At 38.6% G+C, this 22,720-nt stretch overlaps 2 protein-coding genes across 5 annotated transcripts in view; one reads left to right on the top strand and one right to left on the bottom strand.

Annotated features, from left to right (window-relative positions):
* The window catches only part of EIF5B (eukaryotic translation initiation factor 5B), a 30,795-nt gene extending 10,163 nt beyond the window's left edge, over nt 1-20,632 (top strand). Inside the window, exons 4-24 of the mRNA XM_063126274.1 lie at nt 586-1,243; nt 2,607-2,833; nt 3,235-3,385; nt 4,385-4,483; nt 5,596-5,682; nt 5,910-5,996; nt 6,998-7,284; nt 8,658-8,765; nt 8,975-9,085; nt 9,741-9,808; nt 10,082-10,223; nt 10,853-10,984; nt 12,075-12,257; nt 12,352-12,513; nt 14,118-14,249; nt 14,995-15,126; nt 15,238-15,314; nt 15,463-15,627; nt 17,936-18,074; nt 19,102-19,263; nt 19,898-20,632. Of these exons, the coding sequence (XP_062982344.1) occupies nt 586-1,243; nt 2,607-2,833; nt 3,235-3,385; nt 4,385-4,483; nt 5,596-5,682; nt 5,910-5,996; nt 6,998-7,284; nt 8,658-8,765; nt 8,975-9,085; nt 9,741-9,808; nt 10,082-10,223; nt 10,853-10,984; nt 12,075-12,257; nt 12,352-12,513; nt 14,118-14,249; nt 14,995-15,126; nt 15,238-15,314; nt 15,463-15,627; nt 17,936-18,074; nt 19,102-19,263; nt 19,898-20,005 (3,417 nt within the window). The 3' untranslated portion in view covers nt 20,006-20,632. The remainder of the gene's footprint in view (nt 1-585; nt 1,244-2,606; nt 2,834-3,234; nt 3,386-4,384; nt 4,484-5,595; nt 5,683-5,909; nt 5,997-6,997; nt 7,285-8,657; nt 8,766-8,974; nt 9,086-9,740; nt 9,809-10,081; nt 10,224-10,852; nt 10,985-12,074; nt 12,258-12,351; nt 12,514-14,117; nt 14,250-14,994; nt 15,127-15,237; nt 15,315-15,462; nt 15,628-17,935; nt 18,075-19,101; nt 19,264-19,897) is intronic.
* A 1,233-nt stretch (nt 20,633-21,865) lies between these two features.
* The window catches only part of REV1 (REV1 DNA directed polymerase), a 45,750-nt gene continuing 44,895 nt past the window's right edge, over nt 21,866-22,720 (bottom strand). For all 4 annotated transcript variants that reach the window (XM_063126268.1, XM_063126270.1, XM_063126269.1 and 1 more), the window contains one exon: nt 21,866-22,298. In XM_063126268.1, the coding sequence (XP_062982338.1) occupies nt 22,187-22,298 (112 nt within the window). In that variant the 3' untranslated portion in view covers nt 21,866-22,186. The remainder of the gene's footprint in view (nt 22,299-22,720) is intronic.

Here is a 22,720-nt window from a genome sequence, read left to right as displayed (position 1 = left end):
ATCTGTTGTATAGGCTTCTTTGCCACACTCAGAAATCATGGGCTGGATCCAGGATCTGCTTTCTGCGAGAGGAAAATCTCTACTCACAGAAGGTTCCTCTGCCCACTTTTGGGGGATTCACCACACACCACAACTCACTGCATTCAGCAAGGTCTCCTGACTTTGTGTAGCATTTCCAGGGGGCTGGAGGGGCTGCTGTGGGAAGAGGGGGTTGGGACGTCAATTTCCATCAGCACAATAGATCCAGCATAAATCTGTATCCAATTCTATATGTGCAAGATGTTCATACAAACACCCAAGTGAAGCGCAAATTTTACAGTAAGGACTGCACTGGTGAACAATTCACTTATTTTAGAAAAATCCATCACAAGATTGATTACACAATTGACTGCAGATCGTAATGGTACCATCCGCAAGCAACTGACATAGATGTTTCCCCCTAATATTTGGATATATATTTCTCAGAGGTATTTTCGTACTTAATCAAGAGAATGTGTTTTACTACTGTAATACGTTCAAATGTAAGATTATTTAAATTTTTCTGTTGATAATGTGTCAACTCAATCCCCCCTTTTGATTTACCAGACAGAGAACAACAATGAAGAATTTAACTTCTCAAAACAAGATAAAAAAAAGAAAGGAAAGAACAAAAAGTCCAGCTTGGATGATGATGAGGACAGTGAAGAAATGGAGGACAAAGAGAAAAAGTCTAAAAAGGCCCCCAAATCCCTGAAGGAAGCTTCCTCTGGCAGTGAGGATGATGACTTTGATTCCTCGGTTAAGAAAAAAAAAGCAAAACCTCAAAAATCAAATAAGAAACAGGAGCTTTCTGAAGACGATGAATTTATCATCATTAAGAAAAGCAAAGAGCATGTACAAGCAGCATCCTCTGGTGAGAGTGGTGATGAATTAGATGAAGGCTCAGAGTTGAAAAAAGGACAGAAGAAAAATCAGAAGGCAAAGCTCGTTGCTGAGCCTGAAAGTGGGGATGAAGATGTGGAATCTTCATTCAAAATAAAAACAGTGGCTCAGAAGAAGGCAGAAAAAAAAGAACGAGAGAGGAAAAAGCGTGAAGAGGAAAAAGCCAAACAGAGGAAACAGAAGGAAAAAGAAGATTTGGAAGCCAATAAAGAACAGGCGAAGCAAAAGGAGATTCTAAAGAGAGCTGAAAAAGAAACAGTTTCAGAATCAGTGTCAGCATCTAGTACTGTGGAAAAGGGAGAGGCTTCAATTGTAGCAGAAGGTTTGTAATATTTAGGGGGAAATGATTTTTTTTTAATGAATTTATACATGAATTCTCAGAACTGGCAGGCCAAGAAAATTTATTTTCTTAAAGGAGGAGTTTTAGCAGTGTTGGGTGACTGTGTTTTCTCCTGGTATGGCTTTTAACATACCACGAGATGTTCATACATGATACTAATACATTTTTCTCTTATTCAGCAATAATATCTTTCTACACTTGAAAAGTGTAGCTTGGATCTGTTACAGTTACCTTGATCACTAATTGGTGGTCTTTTTTTAAAGTTGCCTTATGGAGAAAAAAATTCTGAATTTATCTGGAGATACCTAGTAGGCGATCATACTGCTGACTTGCTAGTTTGTATGATTAATGTGTTTCAAAAGCAAATGCTTTAGCCAAATATAATTTACGCATGCCTTAATCCAAATGCCCTTGTGATGATCTATATGCCTGCAGCAGGATTTCTGCATGTGTCTTTTTCTAAATGAAGCTCCCTGTCTTTTCTGTGAAGTTGCTCCTAGTACTCAGAAATTTCAGACGCTGCTGTAGACACAGTGGCCCATTTCATATGTCACAATATGCTAGTGTTCCAGAGAATCCTGGCTTATCACGATCAAGCAAGCTTGCTGCCCGATTGCTTTTGCTTGGCTTGTCATGTCAGCTGGAATGACTAATCAAACCATGGACTTTCCATCTGTGATTTATTGTGCCCCCCGAACTGGGGGTTCTCACTTTTTAAGCTATAGTTTGTAACTGGCATATGATGCTTGTTTGGGAGAGACAAGCTAGAATCTGTGGTTACGGACATGGTAATAAACAAACGATGGATGGAAGGTCCATGGTTTCAACCACTCCTCCTTGTAGGAGGAGCCAGTTGCAAGCAATGGGGCAGTGTGCACGAGTACGCTGCTTGGTCCTGAGAAGCTTCTGTTGGAGGAGAAAAATCACTGCGAGCCTAGTATATATGCATAAGCCCTTGCATATACCTGATGATCACATGGGGAAAAGAAGCCATCATGGCTTCTCCCCCTGCCCATGCGCATGCCAGCCCTTTATGTAATTACCTGCACTCCAGTGTGGATTGGTGTATCATCTGAAACCAGTGCACAGCGGAGTTGGCTGCGTACCCACCCTACCACCTCTATTGCAACTTGTGCTGTGTTCAGACAACATGCCAAGCCATACTGCAGCTGGGGTAATTATATAAATGACCAGTGGGGCAGTGTGGGGAGGAGTCACGATGGTTCTCTACTCCCTGTCCCCCTTGTGATTGACCGGATCCAGACAGTTTCTCTATTTTGTTAATTGTCTTTAGTCCTCCTTTCAAAACAAAGTTTGGAAATGAACAACTGACTTTCTCTCTTAGCTGATGATAATGAAGGAGAGAAAAAGAAGAAAGAGAAAGATAAAAAGAAAAAGAAGGGAGAGAGAGAAGAAAAAGAAAAAGAGAAGAAAAAAGGTCCCAGCAAAGCCACCGTTAAAGCAATGCAAGAAGCGTTGGCTAAGCTGAAAGAGGAGGAGGAAAGGGCAAAGAGGGAGGAAGAGGAGCGTATAAGACGACTTGAGGAGCTAGAAGCGAAGCGCAAAGAAGAGGTACTACATCTTTTCATATAGGACGGGAAAGGATAGCAGAGGCTTATCTGTATGCTTTTAACTTTGAAGGGGATTGTGCTGTGCATCTGTTTAGAATCCTTTTAAATGTCCCCCTTGTTTGCTGTCAGTAACGTGCATGGGGGACCATTCCACCATTGGTATAGGAAATACTGACTTTTTGCTGTGACCACATTTAAAGTGTCACTACATTTCCAATCCAGTTGTATGCATGTTTACTTAGAAGTAAATCCCACTGAGTTCAATTGAGATTACTCCCAAGTAAATGTGCACCAGATTGCAGCCATATCAAATGGGAACATATTGCTGAGAAGTGGTTATTGCATGTTAAGATCTAACAGTGTCTTCTGGAAAGCATAGCAATGTATTCTTTCTTTTTGTAGGAACGCTTGGAACAAGAAAGGAAGGAAAGGAAGAAACAAAAAGAAAAGGAGAGGAAAGAGCGTTTGAAGAAGGAGGGAAAGCTTTTAACTAAATCTCAGAGAGAAGCTAGAGCCAGAGCAGAAGCTACTCTTAAACTACTGCAAGCTCAGGGTATGGATCGCTTTGTACACAAAAATTCTAACTGCCTTCCTGTATTTATTACTTACACTAGAAATCTCTAAATTGTTTGGTAGTTACAGACAAGCTTGCACAATGATCTCTTATCTGAAATTTTACTTTCAGTAGCTGAAGAAGACAGCTGAAGATGAGCAGTAGTTTTTATTTAGAGTTCAAAAACACCCTTGGTTCTAAATGGTCCTCTACATGTGTTCCTTTCTTACTCCTAAATATTGTATGTATATGAACTGCCTGATACTGCAATTCTATGCATACTTATCTGGGAATAACGTCCATTGAATTATGTGGGAATTACTTCTGAAAAAACATGCTTAGGCTCAAGCTGTGCAGCTTTAATTCACATGTAACGAATGTTTATGGACAGGTTAGCACAAGCTCTGTGCATCTGTATACAGCTCCTTTGCTACTGCTTTGTTCATCCCTTCATGCGAGTGGTGAAACAAACCTGGAAACTGCTGTTAACCATAGCTTTCTATTATGTACAAGCCAGGAACTATGATTTATGGCTACGAGGCAGAAGTCAATCATGGTTAACTGAGACTACCCTCCTTAAGTATCACTGTTTTAAGAAACTCAGTGATCCAGGTAAAAAGTCCTAAAAAGACTTGAATTGCAGGAATAATATTATATGAATTGTCCTAAGTGTCTTTATTTAAAGCATGAGACCTATTTAGGGATTGAAGTCAGAGTTATTGAGTTGCATTTCCACTGAAATGTACTCTTAGGTTCTTCATTTTGTAGTGGCACTGATGTAGTGCAGAAGCTATCTTGCTCGCTGCCCAATGCTAAAATTCAGAGGATTAGATGTCCTCAATTAGTTAAACTGTCTCTTAACTCAATTAGTACCTGAGCTTGTTTGGGTCAAGGTGTCTGGTCTTAAACATATCCTGTCTCATTAATTTGCAAACTCACTGTTCACCGAATATGTTGCGTTTCACTACTATTTTGAATGTTTTGGTTACTTTTTGGCAGGTGTTGAGGTGCCATCGAAAGATTCTGTGCCAAAAAAAAGGCCAATATATGAAGACAAAAAGAAAAAGAAGCAACAGCAGCAGCAGGAAAACAAAGAAGGTGAGGATCATTTCTACATGATTTTAAAAAAGCAGATTAAGATTAGAAAGCACTTTTTTCAATAAAATCAAAGATCGCTTCAGTCCTTCCTATCTGTTATGCCTTGGAAGTATCCACTCTGTACATTCTTATAAAGAAAAATTGTATTCTTCTGTATCTGTGGGACTGAGCGAAGTCAGTTGAATTTTTGATTGGTGTTTAAAAACATTTGATATATAAAATTAGACTTTATAACCTGAATTATAAGAACCTGAAACATTCCAGAAGTTTTCGTGAAAAGTAGTGTTGGATGGTTCCTTCTCTACTTCAGTATTGTATACATTGAAGAGGAGAAGGCATATTATCACCAGTAAGAGTCCCATATATTTGTATGAGAAGAAGCATTCAGGAACATTTGTGCAATTATGACAATTTGGTGTGTTGTAGCAAAACCAACGAAGAGTCTTGTGGCACCTTAAAAAGACTGACAAACTTACTATGGCATGTAAACTTTCTGGCTTATAGCCTGAATTGAGATGGCAGGTTTTTATCCCACTGCAGGTATTAATTAGCTAACAAATGTCATGCCTTTTGTGTTGTCAACAACATTACTTTGTATATAACGAATAATGATTTTACATACAGTTTAGCCTTAATATAATTGTCAGACTGTCCTTCTTGCATTTCTTTTTGCTCCAAATCACTGCTCACAATCCCCACCCGCCTCTCAATCATGTTTAATTGTTGTAACCTGCCAATTTAGGATAACATGAGAGGCTTCTGATGGCGTGAACACTAGACTAGATCATGGAAGCTTATGCCATAATACAGCCGTCTCTGACCAGGTGCCCTGCAAATAGGTTGGGGTACAACTTTTTTCATCAGCCAGCCAGCATGGCCATTTGTGATGCTGGCTGGAGAATATAGGAGTTGTAATCCAACACACCTGGAGAGCATCAGGTTGGGGAGAATGGCAATAAATGTGTAAGTCTTTAGAGTGCCACAATACTATTTAATATAACTATGGCTTTAGTAGTGTAGCTCTGGGCAAATAAAATGTGTTTTAGAAGGATTATATCTCCTTTAGAATATTTTTTTAGGAGAACTGCAGTAATTTTCTCTTGTAATTGTAGAAATTATGGAGTTGACTTCCCCAGCTGAAGAAACTGTAGAACAAGTTCCGCCAGTAAAAGAGGAGATTACTCTTCCAGCAGAACCAGGTCAGTAGTAAATTAGGCAGTCCCTGTTGTTTTTTCTAAATTATAGAGCCGAGTTTCCTTTTCTTTAGTCAAATATGGGCTAGTTCAAGCAGTTTTTGAAGCCATCTTTAAAGCCAGTAACAAAAATGTGACTCGTTCAATTTTCTGCCCATGTCACCTTTGTAAATATGTTGAAAAATGATAAGTCCATTTTTACATCTGGAGATCCCATCCCTATTGCTGTTTAGTTTCAGAAGAGAAAGAGGAGGAGGAACCTGAAGACCCGGGCTTAGATGACTGGGAAGCTATGGCCAGCGATGAAGAGAGAGAGAAGGGTGAGTGTCTTTTGCAAAAGGAATTGAACATCATATTTATCTGCTTCTTTTTGTTTAAAGTGTTGCCTAGTGGAGAATGTGAATAGAAGTGTGTTTCAGCTTGACTACATATTTTAAACTGCTTTGTGCTCCACTTAGCTTTTGTATTTGCAGTTTTGCATTTGTTGTCGCAGTAGTGCCCAATGTCCTGCAAACGGGACCTTATAGTCAGCCTATAAAACACGGTTGAAACCAACAGTCCTTGGTAATTTAAGCTTGCTTAACTGATAAAAGGAGCCTGCTTGCTTTGCTCAGAATAGAAACAGTTCTGAGTAACAGCTGAATGTTATATTTTCAAAAATGGTGGTATCCAGCATTTCTCCCTTTGTTGCTCCCAGCATCTCTAAGGGCAGCTCCAGGTCCAACCTTTAACTATCCCATGATCTGCTAGAGCCTAATTTGAATGTCTACAGACCCTTTCTCCCTCTCTTAATCTTGGGAGTCTGAACATGCAGACACTGTGACTTCACCATCAAGTCAGGGTTTTTTCTCCCCTATTTCACCCCCATCCCCCCACCCCCTGCTTTTTGTAACATCTTGCCTGATTAAGAGGTCTGGAAAGCTTGGACATCTTTTGTTATCTTTTGGTTGGCCTAATAAAGATATTACACCAATATGGATTTTGGACTTTTTCTTATTGCCGTTTAGTGGGGGTCTTGTTGCTTAACTATTTGACTAGATAAGAAGGGTTTGTGGGACATGTTGGATGAAAACTTGCCAAGTTAATGTGAACAAGAACATCTGTAATGTATAGATGTAAAGTCAAGAATGGCGTGAAACATACCTTGAATTTTTAGTTTTTTTTATATTAAATGTCCCCCCCTTTTTTTTTTATATTCTGAGTCAAGGGAGTTACCTGCGCCCGTGTTTTTTTGGGAAACATGGAAGTGTTATGCACAGCTAGCTGTATAAGATTACAACCCCAATAAGTAGTATTTAGCTCTGATATCTACTCTTGTCAGAGAGGAAAACAGTCCACATTGAAGTCAAGGAACAAAATGAAGAAGATGACGATGAAGATGATGAAGACGAGGATGAGGATGAGAGTGAAGAGTATGAAGATGGGGAAAGTGAGGGGAGTGAAGATGAGAAGACTTCAGATGAAAGAGAAACAGAACCTCAAGCTGCTGGAAAACCATCTGTAGAGAAAAAGCTAAACAAAGAACTAAGCTCTGATTCAGAATATGATTCAGATGATGATCGCACTAAAGAAGAACGTTCTTATGACAAAGCTAAACGGCGAATTGAGGTATTTGGTCACCTGAACGATATTTAATTTCCAGAGTGGATCTTTATCCTGAATAGATTGCACACACTGGCTTATTATGTAGTTTTAAGCATATATTGCATTACATTTTATAAGATGGAAGCCTCAATGAGTAAGTGTGCTTGTCATTAGCAAGAGTTCCTCCTATTTCTTATGGGCTAGGCTGTACATAGCTGCTGCCTGCTCAAGGTTTTGGTTTCTAATATTTCTAGACAGTATCCAAGTACCCAGTTGTTTATACTGCCTATAAAGACAAGCCATATTTTCCTATAAGTATGCAAACCAAGGTTATTGTCAGGAGCTTCTCTTGTGGAAAGTTCTGTTTTTCATGTTTTTCCATAAGAAAAGAGTACTCTGGATTTCAGTGTAAGACTATTGCCTTTTGCTATAGATCTTCTGTAACCAAGTAAACTACAGATGTCAATTAGGAACAAGTATTAAGCTAGAAACAGCTGTTAGCATTTTTTTGTGTGTGTTTAAGTTTATTACTTAACTTCTTTGTTATGTAGTGATCTGGGGGTTTCTGACTAGGTTATTGCACTCTGCACTAAAGCCTTTATTATTTTTTGCTAAAATTCCTAAGGGCGCAATCGTATGGGATATGCCTGGGTACTCATAAGCATCCTGCTCTGCATTGATGCCTCCTGCTCTCCATTTTAGCTAGATGAGTGATTTTGCCTGTCTAGCACAGACTTTGGAGAGCGAAGAAGGCTGTGAACAGCTGAAGAAACCTCACGTCCCCAGTCTCCTCCCCTCCCTGCATCCAGGAACATCTTTTCTCCATGTCCGTGCTCCATTCTGCTAGTACAGAGAGGTAGCTGGTGTGGTTCTCTCTATGCTGGCTACAAGGGGGAGGTGGGGGAGGAGCACTGTTGCCTGGCTCCCAGTTTGGAGCCAGGAAACAAAAAAAATCCTATGTCCCCCTAGACGCTGTCTAGGGTTCCTAGGATTGCTTCCTCTAAGTATATAATCTCTTTGAGTTGGGTAGTTAGGAAATTAAAGCTGGTAGAGTTATAACTCAGTGCCCCAGTTTAATCTCTTAATGAAAGCACTTACTCTTGATAGTGAAAGTTCCTATAGCTTGCACTAGGTGATGGCAGCTAGTGATATGGTATGTTTTAGGGAAGTGCTAGTCCAGCAGTAAGCCTAGGATAACTTGTGGTACTTTAATCCAGTTTGCCAGCTAAGGTTTACTGCGCTGGAGTAAGGAAAGGGGCAGGGATTCTCCAGTGGATCCCAGCCATATTGCAGTGCTGTTTAAGAGAATTCTGAATACTCAAATTTGAATTCTTTTTCTGTTTTAACCTCCATTTTTTTCTAATGGGTTAACATGTACTGTCGATTTTTAATTCCAGAAACGTCGTATTGAAAACAATAAAAATATAAATACTGAGAAGCTACGAGCACCTGTTATCTGTGTGCTTGGACATGTAGATACAGGGAAGACAAAAATCCTAGATAAGGTAAGGCCCAAATGTATGTCACAAAATTACGAGTTTTCTCCACTAATTGGCTAACATTCTAATTAAATTGAAAACATGTAGTAATGGGAATTGTTTAAAATTATGTAATGCAAAACCGATAACTGTTCACTCAGTTTCAAATTGTGTAGAGCTTATCAAGGCTATAGTTATTTCTTCCACCTGATAATTCTGCTTTATGTTTCATGCAGCTTCGTCATACTCATGTGCAAGACAGTGAAGCAGGCGGCATCACTCAGCAGATTGGGGCAACTAATGTTCCCCTTGAGGCCATTAATGAACAAGCAAAGATGGTGAAGACTGTAAGTAATGTTGAAAGGCAGAGTTCTATCTTCTGATGGTGATGTAGAATTGAATCATTCTAGTGAGCCAGAATAGTTTCCTCCTATACTTGTGAGGACTTTCCCAGTTCATAGACATTTCTGGAAGGTAGTGGGTTTCTAATGTTCTCTTCATTCCTCTGCCACCATGTCTTGTTTTGCTATGAGCACAACTGGAAAGGTCTGCTTTGCCCAAGTGCAGATGAGGCCTTATCTTTTGATACTTCCATTGTGCTAGTCTGCATCAAAAGCTGCTAACCTTTGATCTAGAAGAAAGACTGCATGAAGTTACTGAAGGCCGAGTGATGCAAGTTTTCGTACATGGACCTTGGTCACTTGACTCATTAATCTTGAAATAAAACTAAATTAATGGCACAGTCCTATGAAGAAAAAAGGCATACATCTCCCAGCATGTCCTGGCCGCCGTGGGAGTTGTAGGCCTTTTTTTGTCTCAACATGTACTGTGTGCCTTCAAAAGATTTTGCCTTAAAAGGATTATGAATATGTATTTTTGAAGGAGACCAGAGTTAAACATCGGAGATAAATGGTTATTGTTAGGAGATAAATGGTTATTGTTAAATATGTACTCTGTTTGGCTAGTTTACGCACCAAGATTGTTAATATTTTGCTATGTTAGTTTGACAGAGAGACTGTCAAGATTCCGGGAATGCTGATTATTGATACTCCAGGACACGAATCTTTCAGGTAACATTCCACTTTTTATATCTGAGAGTTTCATTTGTACCATATGATGTTAAAAAATCTTCAAAAGCAGGAATTAATCATAGGTGTTCTAGATAATGTGCTGCATGTCTTGTATTTTTTTGTTTCTAATAGCCTCACCAAAGATACCAGTCCTTCTGTTTGATGGAATTTTCTTTAGAAAGGCTGCCTATCCTTGGCAAGCCATTAATCACATCTCTCTGACCGTCTTTTGCCATTACTTATGTTGACTGTACCTTTTTCCCAATGTTGCAGCAATCTTCGAAACCGAGGAAGCTCGCTATGTGATATTGCAATTCTTGTAGTTGACATCATGCATGGTTTGGAGCCACAGACTATTGAATCTATAAACCTGCTGAAATCTAAAAAATGTCCATTTGTAGTTGCCCTCAACAAGGTAAGATGGCTTTTCATGGTCTTACTGATTCTACTATAAGAACATATGAAAAGCCTTGTCAGGTCAATCCAAAGGCCTGTCTAGTTCAGCGTTCCTTTTCCCACAGTGACCAGCCAGTTTCCTGTGGGAAATCCACAAGCAAAACACAAAAGGATTCACCCTCTCCTGCTATTCCCCAACACCGGGCCTTGAAAGGCATGCTGCTTCTGATCAGTCTTGTCACTTGAACATATAGATAAGGACATTATAGTGGAGGGTACCCTCTCCCTTCGAATCCTGATCAAAACTGTTTTCCTGGGCATGCGTTTCAATGAGATTTGCCATCTTGAGTGGCATTTCCATTAATTTCAAGGAAGGGAACTAATTCACATCAGTATCCCTTTGCTAGAAGAGAGTCATTTCATTGAAAAGAATGGAGGACTTTGCATGTGCAAGAGAGCTGTGTGAGTGTGTAAGTACAGAGGGCTTATTGACTGGAATGACTAACATACTCAGGAATATGAACATGCGGCATACTGTATACTAATTGATTTGCTTGTTTATTTCTTACAATTGCTGTTGATTACATGGATCTAAATGAATAATGCAGTAATAAATAGTAGTGATATTTATAATTCTGTCTCTTTAAGGTTGATAGGTTATATGACTGGAAAAAGAGTCCTGATACAGATGTAGCTGCTACTTTGAAGAAGCAGAAAAAAAACACCAAGGATGAATTTGAGGAGCGTGCGAAAGCTATCATAGTGGAGTTTGCCCAGCAGGTCAGCTGCATTGTTAATTTTAGCTATTTCATCAACATATATAATGCAAAAAGAAAACAAACAACCTGCAAGTGCTCCTCCCAGCTGTAGCCCAAGGAGCTTATAACCAAATGTTTGTTAGCAGGAAGAGATCAGGGGAGACGTGGGAGAATATATCATACATAGGGGGCAACAATTTTTGCTGGTTTTACCAGCCAACCAAAAGTCTGTTGTCGCCAGGACACCTCCCCTCCTCCAGGGAGGTCTTGTTCCTCCCCTTGTGCAGTGGCTCTCTGTTTGAGGTGGGGAGGAGGGAATTCTACCCTGAGCTTGGAGTTGGAGATGAGTGGCAGACACACAAGGGATTGTCTCTGTGCCTGATGGGCACCTCAGGTAGCTGTTGGGCATAGAGGCAAGGCCTAAATGCATTTGCTTGCTCCATCTTCGTGCCTCACTGGAGCTCAGAACACCTGTTGGGTGCATAGGCAAGCCAATGTGCCTCCACTACCCTCTTCAGGGTGGAACTGGAGATGGGAGGCAGAGGCTTGTTAAGTATGTGTATCTGGCCAAGTGCAGAGCCAAAACAAATCCTTAGTTTCAGCCAAATCTTTGAACTGTGCAAATGGCAGGGTTCATTTCCTCTTTTCTGCTGTTCCAGGGTTTGGAAGAAGCCTTGGGTTCACCTTGCTCAACCTTCCTTGCCATGGCAAGGGGATTAAGCAAGATTGTTGAACCTTAATTATATGTACTTACTTGGTGGTTGGAAAAGATTTGTGGGTAAGGAAGGGATTAATGGAAAATGTGAATTTTGAGAGATTTAAATCAAGAGTTGATCTGGAAGTGAGTTCCGGGTTCGTATATATGGATGGTAGTGAATGTGCATGGACTTTGTCAGTTTTCTCATATAACACGGCCTTTAGTCTGAAACTTTATACTGAGGTGTAAGATTTTTGGTCTAATGGAAAATTGCAAATTAGATAGAAGTGCTCTTTTTTCTGCCCTTTTAATATTTTATTTATACCAACATTTCTATCCTACCTTTCTATGTTGAGTATCATAGGGGCTTTTTGCCTCTTGCTGTTTTCACTGATGCTGTACCTGTGATTTTTAGGGCCTGAACGCTGCCTTGTACTATGAAAATAAGGATCCCCGCACCTTTGTTTCTCTGGTTCCTACCTCTGCACATACTGGAGATGGCATGGGAAGTCTCATAGCTCTTCTTGTTGAATTGACACAAACCATGTTAAATAAGAGACTGGCACATTGCGAAGAGCTGAGAGCTCAGGTTATGGAGGTAATTTGTTAAGTATGGCTATCAAATATTTTGGTACATTACTTGACTAACAATCTGGATTGAGCATTTATGGTGTGTGCCTTCTATCTCTTAGGTCAAAGCACTTCCTGGTATGGGTACTACAATAGATGTAATTTTAATTAATGGACGTCTGAGAGAAGGCGATACCATTATAGTCCCTGGAGTAGAAGGTCCCATAGTAACACAGATAAGAGGTCTTCTGCTACCTCCACCCATGAAAGAACTGCGAGTGAAGGTAAAGAAGCAGCATGTGGAAGAGTGTTCTTGAAATAAACTATTGGTACCTAACATTATTTGATGTTAATATTGGAAGATCATCCTCCCAACCCTTTGGTCCTCTCTGGAAATTAATGCATAAAAACAGGACTATTTTTTTGCAGGATCAAGAGTATTGCTTGTGAAAGATTTTAGTGCTTGGAGATGAAGCTTTTGTATTATGCATTAACGCTGCTCAGCCCCAGTGGCCTCCAGTTGCTAAAATATTTTCGCCTATGATGCTTGTTACTGTACAGTTCTTTTAAAAAGTAACAAAACTGAAATACTAAGTCTAGAATAAGGCATGCAAATTTGGGGACATTGGGAACATTGTTGTAATGTTTTACCTGCTAACTATTTTGAGTTTGTGAAGGGTGGGATATAAATATGTTATGCGGACTTGAATTTTTTGTACTGAGTCATGTCATTCTAATAAATATGCTCCATATAATTTTTGCACAGTGTTTTATTAGTTTTATGTCAAGGCCCCACTTCTTTGTGGCACTATTTTTTGCTGCTGATTTAAAGAGCTAAATATTCCAAGGTATATTCTGTTATGCAAATTTTATGCTACTTCTATACTTTAGTATTGAATTGCATAATGGATCTTATAATACATAATATAATTTGGAATTTTGTTGTGCAGCAGAATGCTGGACTTTCTATTAAGTCCTGATGTGGCAGCATAATCTGTTACCTGTTTGCATCACTATTTGATATGGTGATGCAGAGTGTGAGGCCTTAGCTACAGAATTTCTGTAAACCGCCCAGAGAGCTCTGCTATGGGGGCGGTATATAAGTGCAATAAAATAAAAATAAATAAATAAATTAGCTAGACCTAAGGTTTATCCCGGGATCGTTCTGGGGTCATCCCTGTTCATGTAAATGACACACAGGATATCCCGGGAGCAGGCAGAGATGGCCCCTGGATGATCCTGGGATAAACCTTAGGTCTAGCTAAGGCCTGAGTTAATCCTGAGTCTCCTCAACCCATTATCTTGGGAGTTGGGTATGATACTATTTGGAAAAGAAGTGGCTGACCAGTTAAGTACCTTCCGTTGATGTTAAAACTCAAGCCACTTTGCACATTATGTTTTTTACTGAACTTTCTTACTGTAATGCTGGAGTGCTTTCTATAAATAAGGGTTTAAGCCACCTGAAATAATTATATGCCTATAATGTATATGGTAACTGGCAACAGGTTACTGCCAACAGCAGCCAATAATCGGTTAGCACAGGTATGGTTGGATAACCTTTTAAATGAAGATATTAAATATTCCAAAAGCAAGCACATGTGAATGTATATTTTTTATTAAAGGTATGACCCCATTTGGAAGGTGTTTTTTCATATAGTACTATTTGAGAGACTTTTGAATGAATGAATAAACAAATCATTCAGTCCAGTTTTGATTCATGACAGGTATTTAGGTAAATGTCCAGTGCTATATCTGGTGGTCTTGTGATGTAACTGACAGAATTAAAATGCTAAATATTCCTGGCTGTACTTAGTAGGAGGGAACATGTATTAGAGAACTATTAAAAATCACTTTGTAGGCCTTTAAATGCATCTTTCTTTCTCCTTAGAATCAGTATGAAAAACACAAAGAAGTTATTGCTGCACAAGGAGTAAAGATTCTTGGAAAGGACTTGGAGAAAACATTGGCTGGTTTACCCCTGCTTGTAGCCTACAAAGATGATGAAGTTTCAGTTCTTAAAGTAAGAGGCATATATGGTCCCAATCAGAATCGCAACAGCATATCAGCAGCCAGAAAATCCTAGTGAATGACTCAATTGAACAATCAGAATTACAATAACTAGGATAAATTGTTTTACTGGAATTCCCCAGTTGCTTATGTCTGGGTTTTTTCACTTGGCTACAATGACAACTAATGAGTATTAGCAATAAACTGTTTGCTACAGGGGTAGAAGAGCTTTGAGAATGGTAGCTTAGAACTTGACATGTTGTGTTTCCATCTAAACCTTTTACAAAGCGATGTGGTAGAGTTACAGTATTGCTAATGGTTTTGTTTTGGATACCATCATCAGCTTAAACCTTTCTTTAGGGTTTGAGCTTTTAGCACTGTGACCCACAGATATGAAGCTCTGAGATTTATCTAAGGTATAGACTGTTCATAGGTATATTGCTTTGGATCCAGTAGCTGCTTTCTGTTGACAGAAAGGCTTCTCTCAAGGAAGGTGCCTTGATTTTCAGGTACCCCTTCCTCCACACTACAACTTAACTCGTTCACCAGGTTCTCCTGACTTTGTGGGTAGCATTTTCATAGGGGTGGAAGGGCTACTGTGGGGAGGAGGGGATGGGGACGTTTACCTCCAGCAGCCCAGTTGCTCACACTTAAATCTCGATCCAACTGCAATGTGCGTTATGCTGATGGAGGTATTGGAATTCCACAGATTAAGATAAACAGAATCTCTAAAATACTCTTTTGTTTTACATTAAAAGGATGAATTAATACACGAACTGAAGCAAACACTGAATGCCATAAAGTTAGAAGAAAAGGGTGTTTATGTCCAGGCATCCACTCTGGGTTCTTTGGAGGCATTACTTGAATTTCTGAAAACATCAGAAGTGCCAGTAAGTACCTAGTTTTCCACTTCACTGACATAAATTGTTATATCCCAGGTTGTGGTATATGGATGAAACAAATAAGCTCACAGGCTGCTTCTCCTTCCTCTCTCCTGACAGTATGCTGGAATTAATATTGGTCCTGTTCATAAAAAAGATGTTATGAAGGCATCAGTTATGTTGGAGCATGATCCTCAGTAAGTAGCTTTTAACAATATGTTGCTGTTATATATATATTTTATTTGTGTGTGTGTGTGTGTGTGTAATGGGTTCCTTTGTTTTTTTCTCCATAGTTCTCATATACTGCAAGTATGCATCTCTTAAACTTATTTTTTTATGTTCCAGGTATGCAGTAATCTTGGCATTTGATGTGAGGATTGAACGAGAAGCCCAGGAAATGGCTGATAGTTTAGGAGTTAGAATTTTTAGTGCAGAAATTATCTACCACTTATTTGATGCCTTCACAAAATACAGGCAAGACTACAAAAAACAGAAACAAGAGGAATTCAAGTAAGTAATATTCTTGCTCTGTTACAAAATACACGCAAAAATTGTGGGGAAAATATTGTTTGTATATGAAATGGAAAGGAATTTCAAAATGACTTTTCAGGGCTACCTTTTAAAAAAAAAGCCAGCATACATGAATGCATTCATGAAGCTGTTGGGGTTTGTAATACATGAAAAGAAAAAAAATTACTAACCACAAATAAATAAATAAATAAATAAATAGTCAGGGGTAAAAATGCTTCAAATGCTACATGTATCTCTGGTCTTAATATTTAGCATTGCTTAATTTAATTAATGTAAAACTGAGAACTTCAAGTTGTTTGCCTACAGCATATTCAGGAAGTCTTTGAAAAGCAATCTAACAATTCACACAAAATACAGAAATGATAATTAAAGACCCAGTTCGCTCAGTCACTGTAGCTTAATCAAGCCATAGTGGCTTGTGCGGGGCTCGCTGAGCCCTCTTTGCCTAATTGCCCACACGAACATAGCATGTTTGAGGACGAAACAATCCTTAAATCACCAATGTAAGCTGCAGTGATTGCCAAATGCATGGCAACCATGTGATCATCTTCAGTGGCTTAGATAAAAGGAACAGTAATGTTAAAAAATATCCCCATGCCCCAAGTGATCTCAAAACATAACTATATATTAACTAGGTTCAGAAAACATAACCAAAGTTTAAAGTCAGTGGCGAGCTATTTAACCCACTGTGGGTTATCATGTTGTGTGGTGGGAGTTTTTTAACCAACGGTTGGCTATTCGGCCAAAATAACCAATGCAAATAACCAACGCTGTGCAAAGGTGACTATTTGAACCACTGTTGGATATCGTGTGGTGGGGAGGACATCATCCACAGGGTAGGAAGGCAAGAGTGGTCAAAGCAGCAGCTGCTGTTCTAGTCTAGCTGGCAGGATAGATTTTTGGCAGCAATGGTTGATGGGATACTAGAAGGAGGACTGAAGGGGGAGAGAGGGTGGGGGATGAATGAGTCAACTCAGCGTGAACTAATAGTCAACTCAGCGCTGATCCTAATCCTCACCCCATTTGGTTGTTATCCTGTTGTGTAGGAAGCACCCCCCCTAGATAAACAACTGTCGAGTTGATTATTACCCCACTGTTGACAATCGTGTTGTCCAAACACAGCCATTCTCCCTCACCACATGAGAAAATATGTTTTGTCTAAAGGGCAAATATAAAGACTTGTATAGATCTATGTATCACATTTAAGAGATTCTAAAGAGTAAAAAAAACTTTAACATGGTTTCCATGCAAAATAATTGAAATACACCTTCCATTTTAAAGAATGCACAAGTTGATGAATGCAAACCCTCCTCATTTATATTGTTGAGCACTTTACTATTCATAATATATAAACTGAAGAAAGCCACACTTTAAAACAAACTTTTGGCAATCAGTCTTTATTTACAATTTCTATACTTAAATGTGAATTGCTGTTTTGATCGTTGCTGTAGTTGTTCACTTCTCATAATTAACATTATACCCTGACTTATCACATGATGGAGCTGTGACAGATATTGGTCAGGTTTCATTAATTCAAAATGAGATTTTGTTGCTGTGTCATAACTTAAGTTACTAATACTAGTATGAAAATGTCACATTTTTTAAAACTGTTGTTACTTTACTTTTACCAGTTCAGCTCTGCTTTAATATTTAAATATGACTAGTTGTGCCTGAACAAGGAGGCACACCCATTGAAAGCAATAGAGTCTAGATGGGTGTTGTTCAGTTGTGCACTCCTATTTACATCTTGATGCACTTCCTAATCCAGCAAGCAGTATACATGTGGAACCTGTACTTGTATGAATCTCCTTTGTTGGATCAGGGAACTTACAAGCAGGAAAATAGTTCCCACAATACGTGGTAAAATTATCCTTACCACTTTGCAGAATATTACAGGTAACCCATATAGCTGACTAAACTAAGTTATCTGGGGTTTGGTTTGCTAAGTGATAAGGAGGATTCTGCACCTTGTGTGTTTTAGATATGATAAATTATGGGTAGAATACTTAGAGCAATTTACTGAATGACTACATGTGCATCATGGAAAGTTATTGCTTAGTAAATGGTTGTCTGTTATGTATCCATAGTTTATATTAACAAAATATTGGTTGTTCTGGCAGTTTTCTGTGAAAACTGTTAAACTAGGGATAACATCATGAGTACGATTTCCTATTCGTCTAGTTTACCTGAAGTTGTTGGGCAAACTAAAATAAAATAGGTATTTGAATAAGCATGTTTACAAGTGATTTTCAGATCCCATGTTAAGCCATTCTTTCCCCCTCTTTAGGCACATAGCAGTATTTCCTTGTAAGATGAAAATACTTCCTCAGTTTATTTTTAATTCTCGAGATCCCATAGTGATGGGAGTCATTGTGGAAGCAGGTCAGGTAAAACAAGGAACTCCCATGTGTGTACCTAGTAAAAATGTGAGTATTTCTATTTCTTTAACAGGAATCTTAACAGATGTCAGGCTATGATAGCTTTGGGGAATAGTGATAGAGGAACTGTTGTGCATAGTAACCTCTGTATTAACAGTAGTAAAAACAACTAATAGTCTGTGTAGTGAATCAGAACTAGATTAGAAGCTTCGGTTATATGATGAATCATGACTTCTGTGTGAAAGCAGAATCTTTGATTTATTCATGGATCTAATTTAGCTTTGTAACTTTGAGGCCTAAATTTGGCAGAGGTATATTTTCTGACCATTACATGGTGGAGCTCTGAAACACCAAACCCTGTCCTATGAAGATTTAATGATATTGATAATCTAAAACTGTCTAAAAGTTTTGTAATCAAAGTTTTAGAATATGTTATTGTGTAAGTTAACTCAATTATTTTCCATATAACTGGGAGGAAAGATTTGATTCAGTATGTCTTATGATATACTAATAGCTGTAATAACCTTGGACAACTTCTGAGCTCTGTTCATGAACTTGCATTAAGGGATAGATGCAGCAACAGCAGAATTTATAGGCCTACAGCCTGGTAGCTGTAGCAGTATTGCTCTTCCCCATGCCACAAGGTGATTCAAGAAACCTGGGAAGAGCCCATACTACTGATCTTCCCTATGCCAGCCTCTTTCCTCAAGAAACTGGATTAATACTGGTGGAGAGGAGCCTCAATGTAGGCTGCTCCAACATGTTCCTGGCTACCTTGTGATATTTGGTAGAGTGGAAAAGATTAGAATTGCTGTGGCTCCCATTGCTGCTGGAGCTAATGTAAGAATCTAGAGTGAAAGCCTCCATTATATTATCTCATTCACAATTCATGACAGAGGTACCTTAATATAAGATTGCCATATTGGTTTCTTAAGTTCTTAAATCTGTTGCTCTTTGAAACCTAACCAAACTTCTAAACAATTTCTTTACTTTGCCTGCTCAAATCCTCATAGGCTTCTGCAAATTAGATGTTAATAAAATGCAGTGTATGCTATAAATTCTGTTTGTCTTACAGTTCATTGATATTGGAATAGTTACAAGTATTGAAATAAATCACAAACAAGTGGATGTTGCAAAAAAAGGCCAAGAAGTCTGTGTGAAAATAGAATCTATTCCTGGTGAGGCACCTAAAATGTTTGGGCGACATTTTGAAGCAACAGATATGCTTGTTAGCAAAGTAAGTGCTTTTACTTTTTTTGATTACATAAATCTGTGGTTATGGAATGGGATCCTATTGGTTGTTTCTTGCTACTAAATCTGACTAGTTTATCATTTACTTGTTAGACTGGTTTCTTTGGTTTCCATATTAAAACTACTGAAGCTAACAGCTTGTATTCAGCCTGCTTTTTGCAGTGGAAGGAAAAGATTGGAGGACTGATCCAGCCAAATTTAAGCCATTTTCAGCCTTATTTCTACAAAGGGTTGAATACGTGCTTTTCTGTTCCTCTCCTATTGAAGTCAATGAGACTTAAATACTTAACAGTGCAATTGTATACATGCATTCAAAAGTAAACATATAGAATTATTGCCTGCCTTTTGGCTGGATCACTATCTGTTTTTGAAGGATTAGGTATATCATGAAAGCTTAAATTGGTTTGCTCAAATCCCCATATTTTATTTAGCATACTGTTAATTTTTTATACTTGACACCTTAGGTATGAGAGACATACTCAAAAAACAACATTTCTTGCTTTTTTGTTTTTGTGGAAGGTAGGTAAAAACAAAAGTCCTTACAGCCAAGTTGCTGGATGGGCAATGAAGTTGATCATGTAAGTATTTTGCATTAATGTATTTTTGTTATCTATCTACAGATTAGTCGTCAGTCCATTGATGCCTTGAAGGACTGGTTCAGAGATGAAATGCAGAAGTCTGACTGGCAGCTTATTGTGGAGCTAAAGAAAGTATTTGAAATCATCTGAGTTCTGTTAAGCAATGGGCAATGGCTAGCATAAACCCACGATTCCTATTACAAAAATCACCAACAGCTTACAAGAAATGTGCTGTTGGATCTAATTAACATCTGGGGAAAAATGTGGATAATGTTTTCCATGAGAAACCAAGTAACTTACACTGGTTTGACAGTGGTCAATTTACATGCCCCTGTGGTTCCAATGTGCCTGTGCACCTTTCTCAGTCCTCCCCTTTATACTGGCTACTGTTTTAAAGTTTGCCCTTCCCAACTCGCATCCCAAAAATAGAAAGATTAAATTTTTTATTACAACCTCAGCTTTCACTTTTATACTAGTAAGATCAGTACTGCAGTCTTTGATTAACCAACCCCCTGCAGACTTTGTGATTCTTGGACATCTTTTGATGTAAGAAATGTTTATTTATGCATACTTCTTTCCCTATTGATTTTTCAACGTTCTTCTGCTTTGTGCCTATAGAAATTTAAGGTAGAAAAATTAGGTAATTGGGCATCTGTATTTGCTTTGTGAACAATGATGTAAAGCATAGTTGGCTGCCTTTTGCTGCTTGTACAGTTCATGAAATTTGACAGACTGTAATCATTAATGCTGAGTTGAAAATAAAGGAAATGGACATTATCCTGTTAATTTAATTCCTAATAAAGGCAGCATAGCATGCACATGTTTAACTGTCAAAGTTTAGTTATAAGTGTCTGATCCTAACAGCTTGTATAGTCCCACTAAGTACACTTGCTGTTGAAAGGTGGGATAAAAACTCTTCATGGCTTACCTATGCATATGCTTCAAATGGAGTACAACAGCAATGTGATCCATGCTATATGGCTGCTGAAGTCTATCTTGTGAAGAGAAGAGGTGATATTAATGTGCAAGAGGTGTACAGTGGAACTGTATAGTTATACAGCCGAAGCCCATGGCCTGACTAAGTGGCTCACAAATCACCTTCAGGATAGTACACATTAGATAGGAGCCAGCAGCATAATGTCTATATATACAACTACCAGCGTCGATGGAAGCCATGCTTCAGTAGTAGAATGAAATGTGGCCATCCGCAAAGGGCTTTCTGCATATTTTTATTCCCTACTTATGCAGCATAGAATTAATTTATAAGCCAAACCAGCCCAACACATTCAGAGCTTGCTCATTGACCATCAGGAGCTGTGAAATGTTGAGAGGAATTGGCCTGCTTAAGTATTTTGAAGCTGAATATCCTGGAGAATGGATTTACAGTATTAGGAACTGAATACTCAAGTGTTGAGGATCAGGTGACCATGAAGCCACTCACGCTAGTGCTGGGGCAGGAAGGGGGGGGGGAAATCCCAGTTGTTTCCATGCCCGCTAATGCCTAGGTCACAGAGGGCAATATGCTGAATACCCTACTCCATTGGAAATGCTAATCGTTTTCTCTCTCACCCCTAGACTTCAGCAAGAAGGAAGTTACAATTGTCAGGATATTGAATTTTTCAGCCAATACAAAAACCTTCTAATCTGTGCTTATATGTAATAGTGTGTGCTGCCCTTAGTCCACGCCAAGAACAGATGTAGCAACACTTATATCCCCAGGCTTGTCGAACCACATGCAACATCTGCATTCTAATTCCAGTATGCTTGGCATGTATACTTTGGGCAAGCCTAGGGATAGAGCTTATTTTTAAAAAGTGGCTTACTCAGATCACCCTTTTTAAAGTGTTGTTTGCCAATGCATACTTTCTTTGTAAGCTTGAATGGATAGAAGTGTTTGACAAATAAATATTAAAACTAGCTTTATCACAATCATTAACGTTTGCACTACTTCTCAAAACTATAGCATTTAGCAAAGAGTTTAGAAGTGGAGTAGTGAAACAACAGAATCTGTACAAATTACATACAGTTCTTTATTAAACAACTGTAAACACTTCACTGTAAAAATCCAGAAAACCTTTATAAACAAACATTTTGTAAATAGATTCTATACTACAATAAAAGAATTTGAACACAATTATTTACATGCAATACTGACAAATTTTGGCACTTTCTTGAAAGGAAATGTACAAAACACTTTCTTCTTTAAAAAAAATTCCAACTTATAAAAACTTAGTTTTACTATCATGCACTTTGCAAATACCTCACAAGCACTTATGGCACAGCTACCAGAGAGCGCCAGGCTCTCACCACACCCTTTTCTACAAGATCAGTTCAGATAACTTTTAATGTGCTTCCATAAGTTTGTTGCAAAACCACTTGAACATTGTCGAGTATGAAGTCAAATGCCATGTTCCAAACTGATTCCACAGACTGCTGCATTAGCCTGCAGGGAAGATAAGGACCCATTTTCAGAAACACAAGTAACTAACCCTTACTACAACACATTTTTATACTTTTCCATGGTGGGATGTTGAGCAGATAGTTACAGCTTTGAAAATTATGTTCATGTTTTTTTAAAAAATGATTTCTATACAGGGACCTAACAGGTACTGTGACTGAATCATGTCTGTTATACAAGTTTGCACATAGGGCCGTATTTTCCATGCAAGATTTAAAACAATGTATTCAAGGGATAAGATACTAAAATGTAAATGCACAACAGTACTGACAAAAGCCTTACAAAAACCAGTTTACAGTGCTCTTGAAGTAGCTAGGCCATACTGAAATCAAGGAACTTTAGTCAGTCATAACTAACTAGGTTCAAATGGGATTTTTGCTGAATTGGGGTCAGAAGCACTTGTCAGT

Source organism: Elgaria multicarinata, chromosome 5 (genome assembly GCF_023053635.1).
Source record: "Elgaria multicarinata webbii isolate HBS135686 ecotype San Diego chromosome 5, rElgMul1.1.pri, whole genome shotgun sequence".
Lineage (NCBI taxonomy): Eukaryota > Metazoa > Chordata > Lepidosauria > Squamata > Anguidae > Elgaria > Elgaria multicarinata.
Note: the sequence above shows the minus strand (reverse complement) of the source record. Positions and strands in the feature narration are given on the sequence as shown.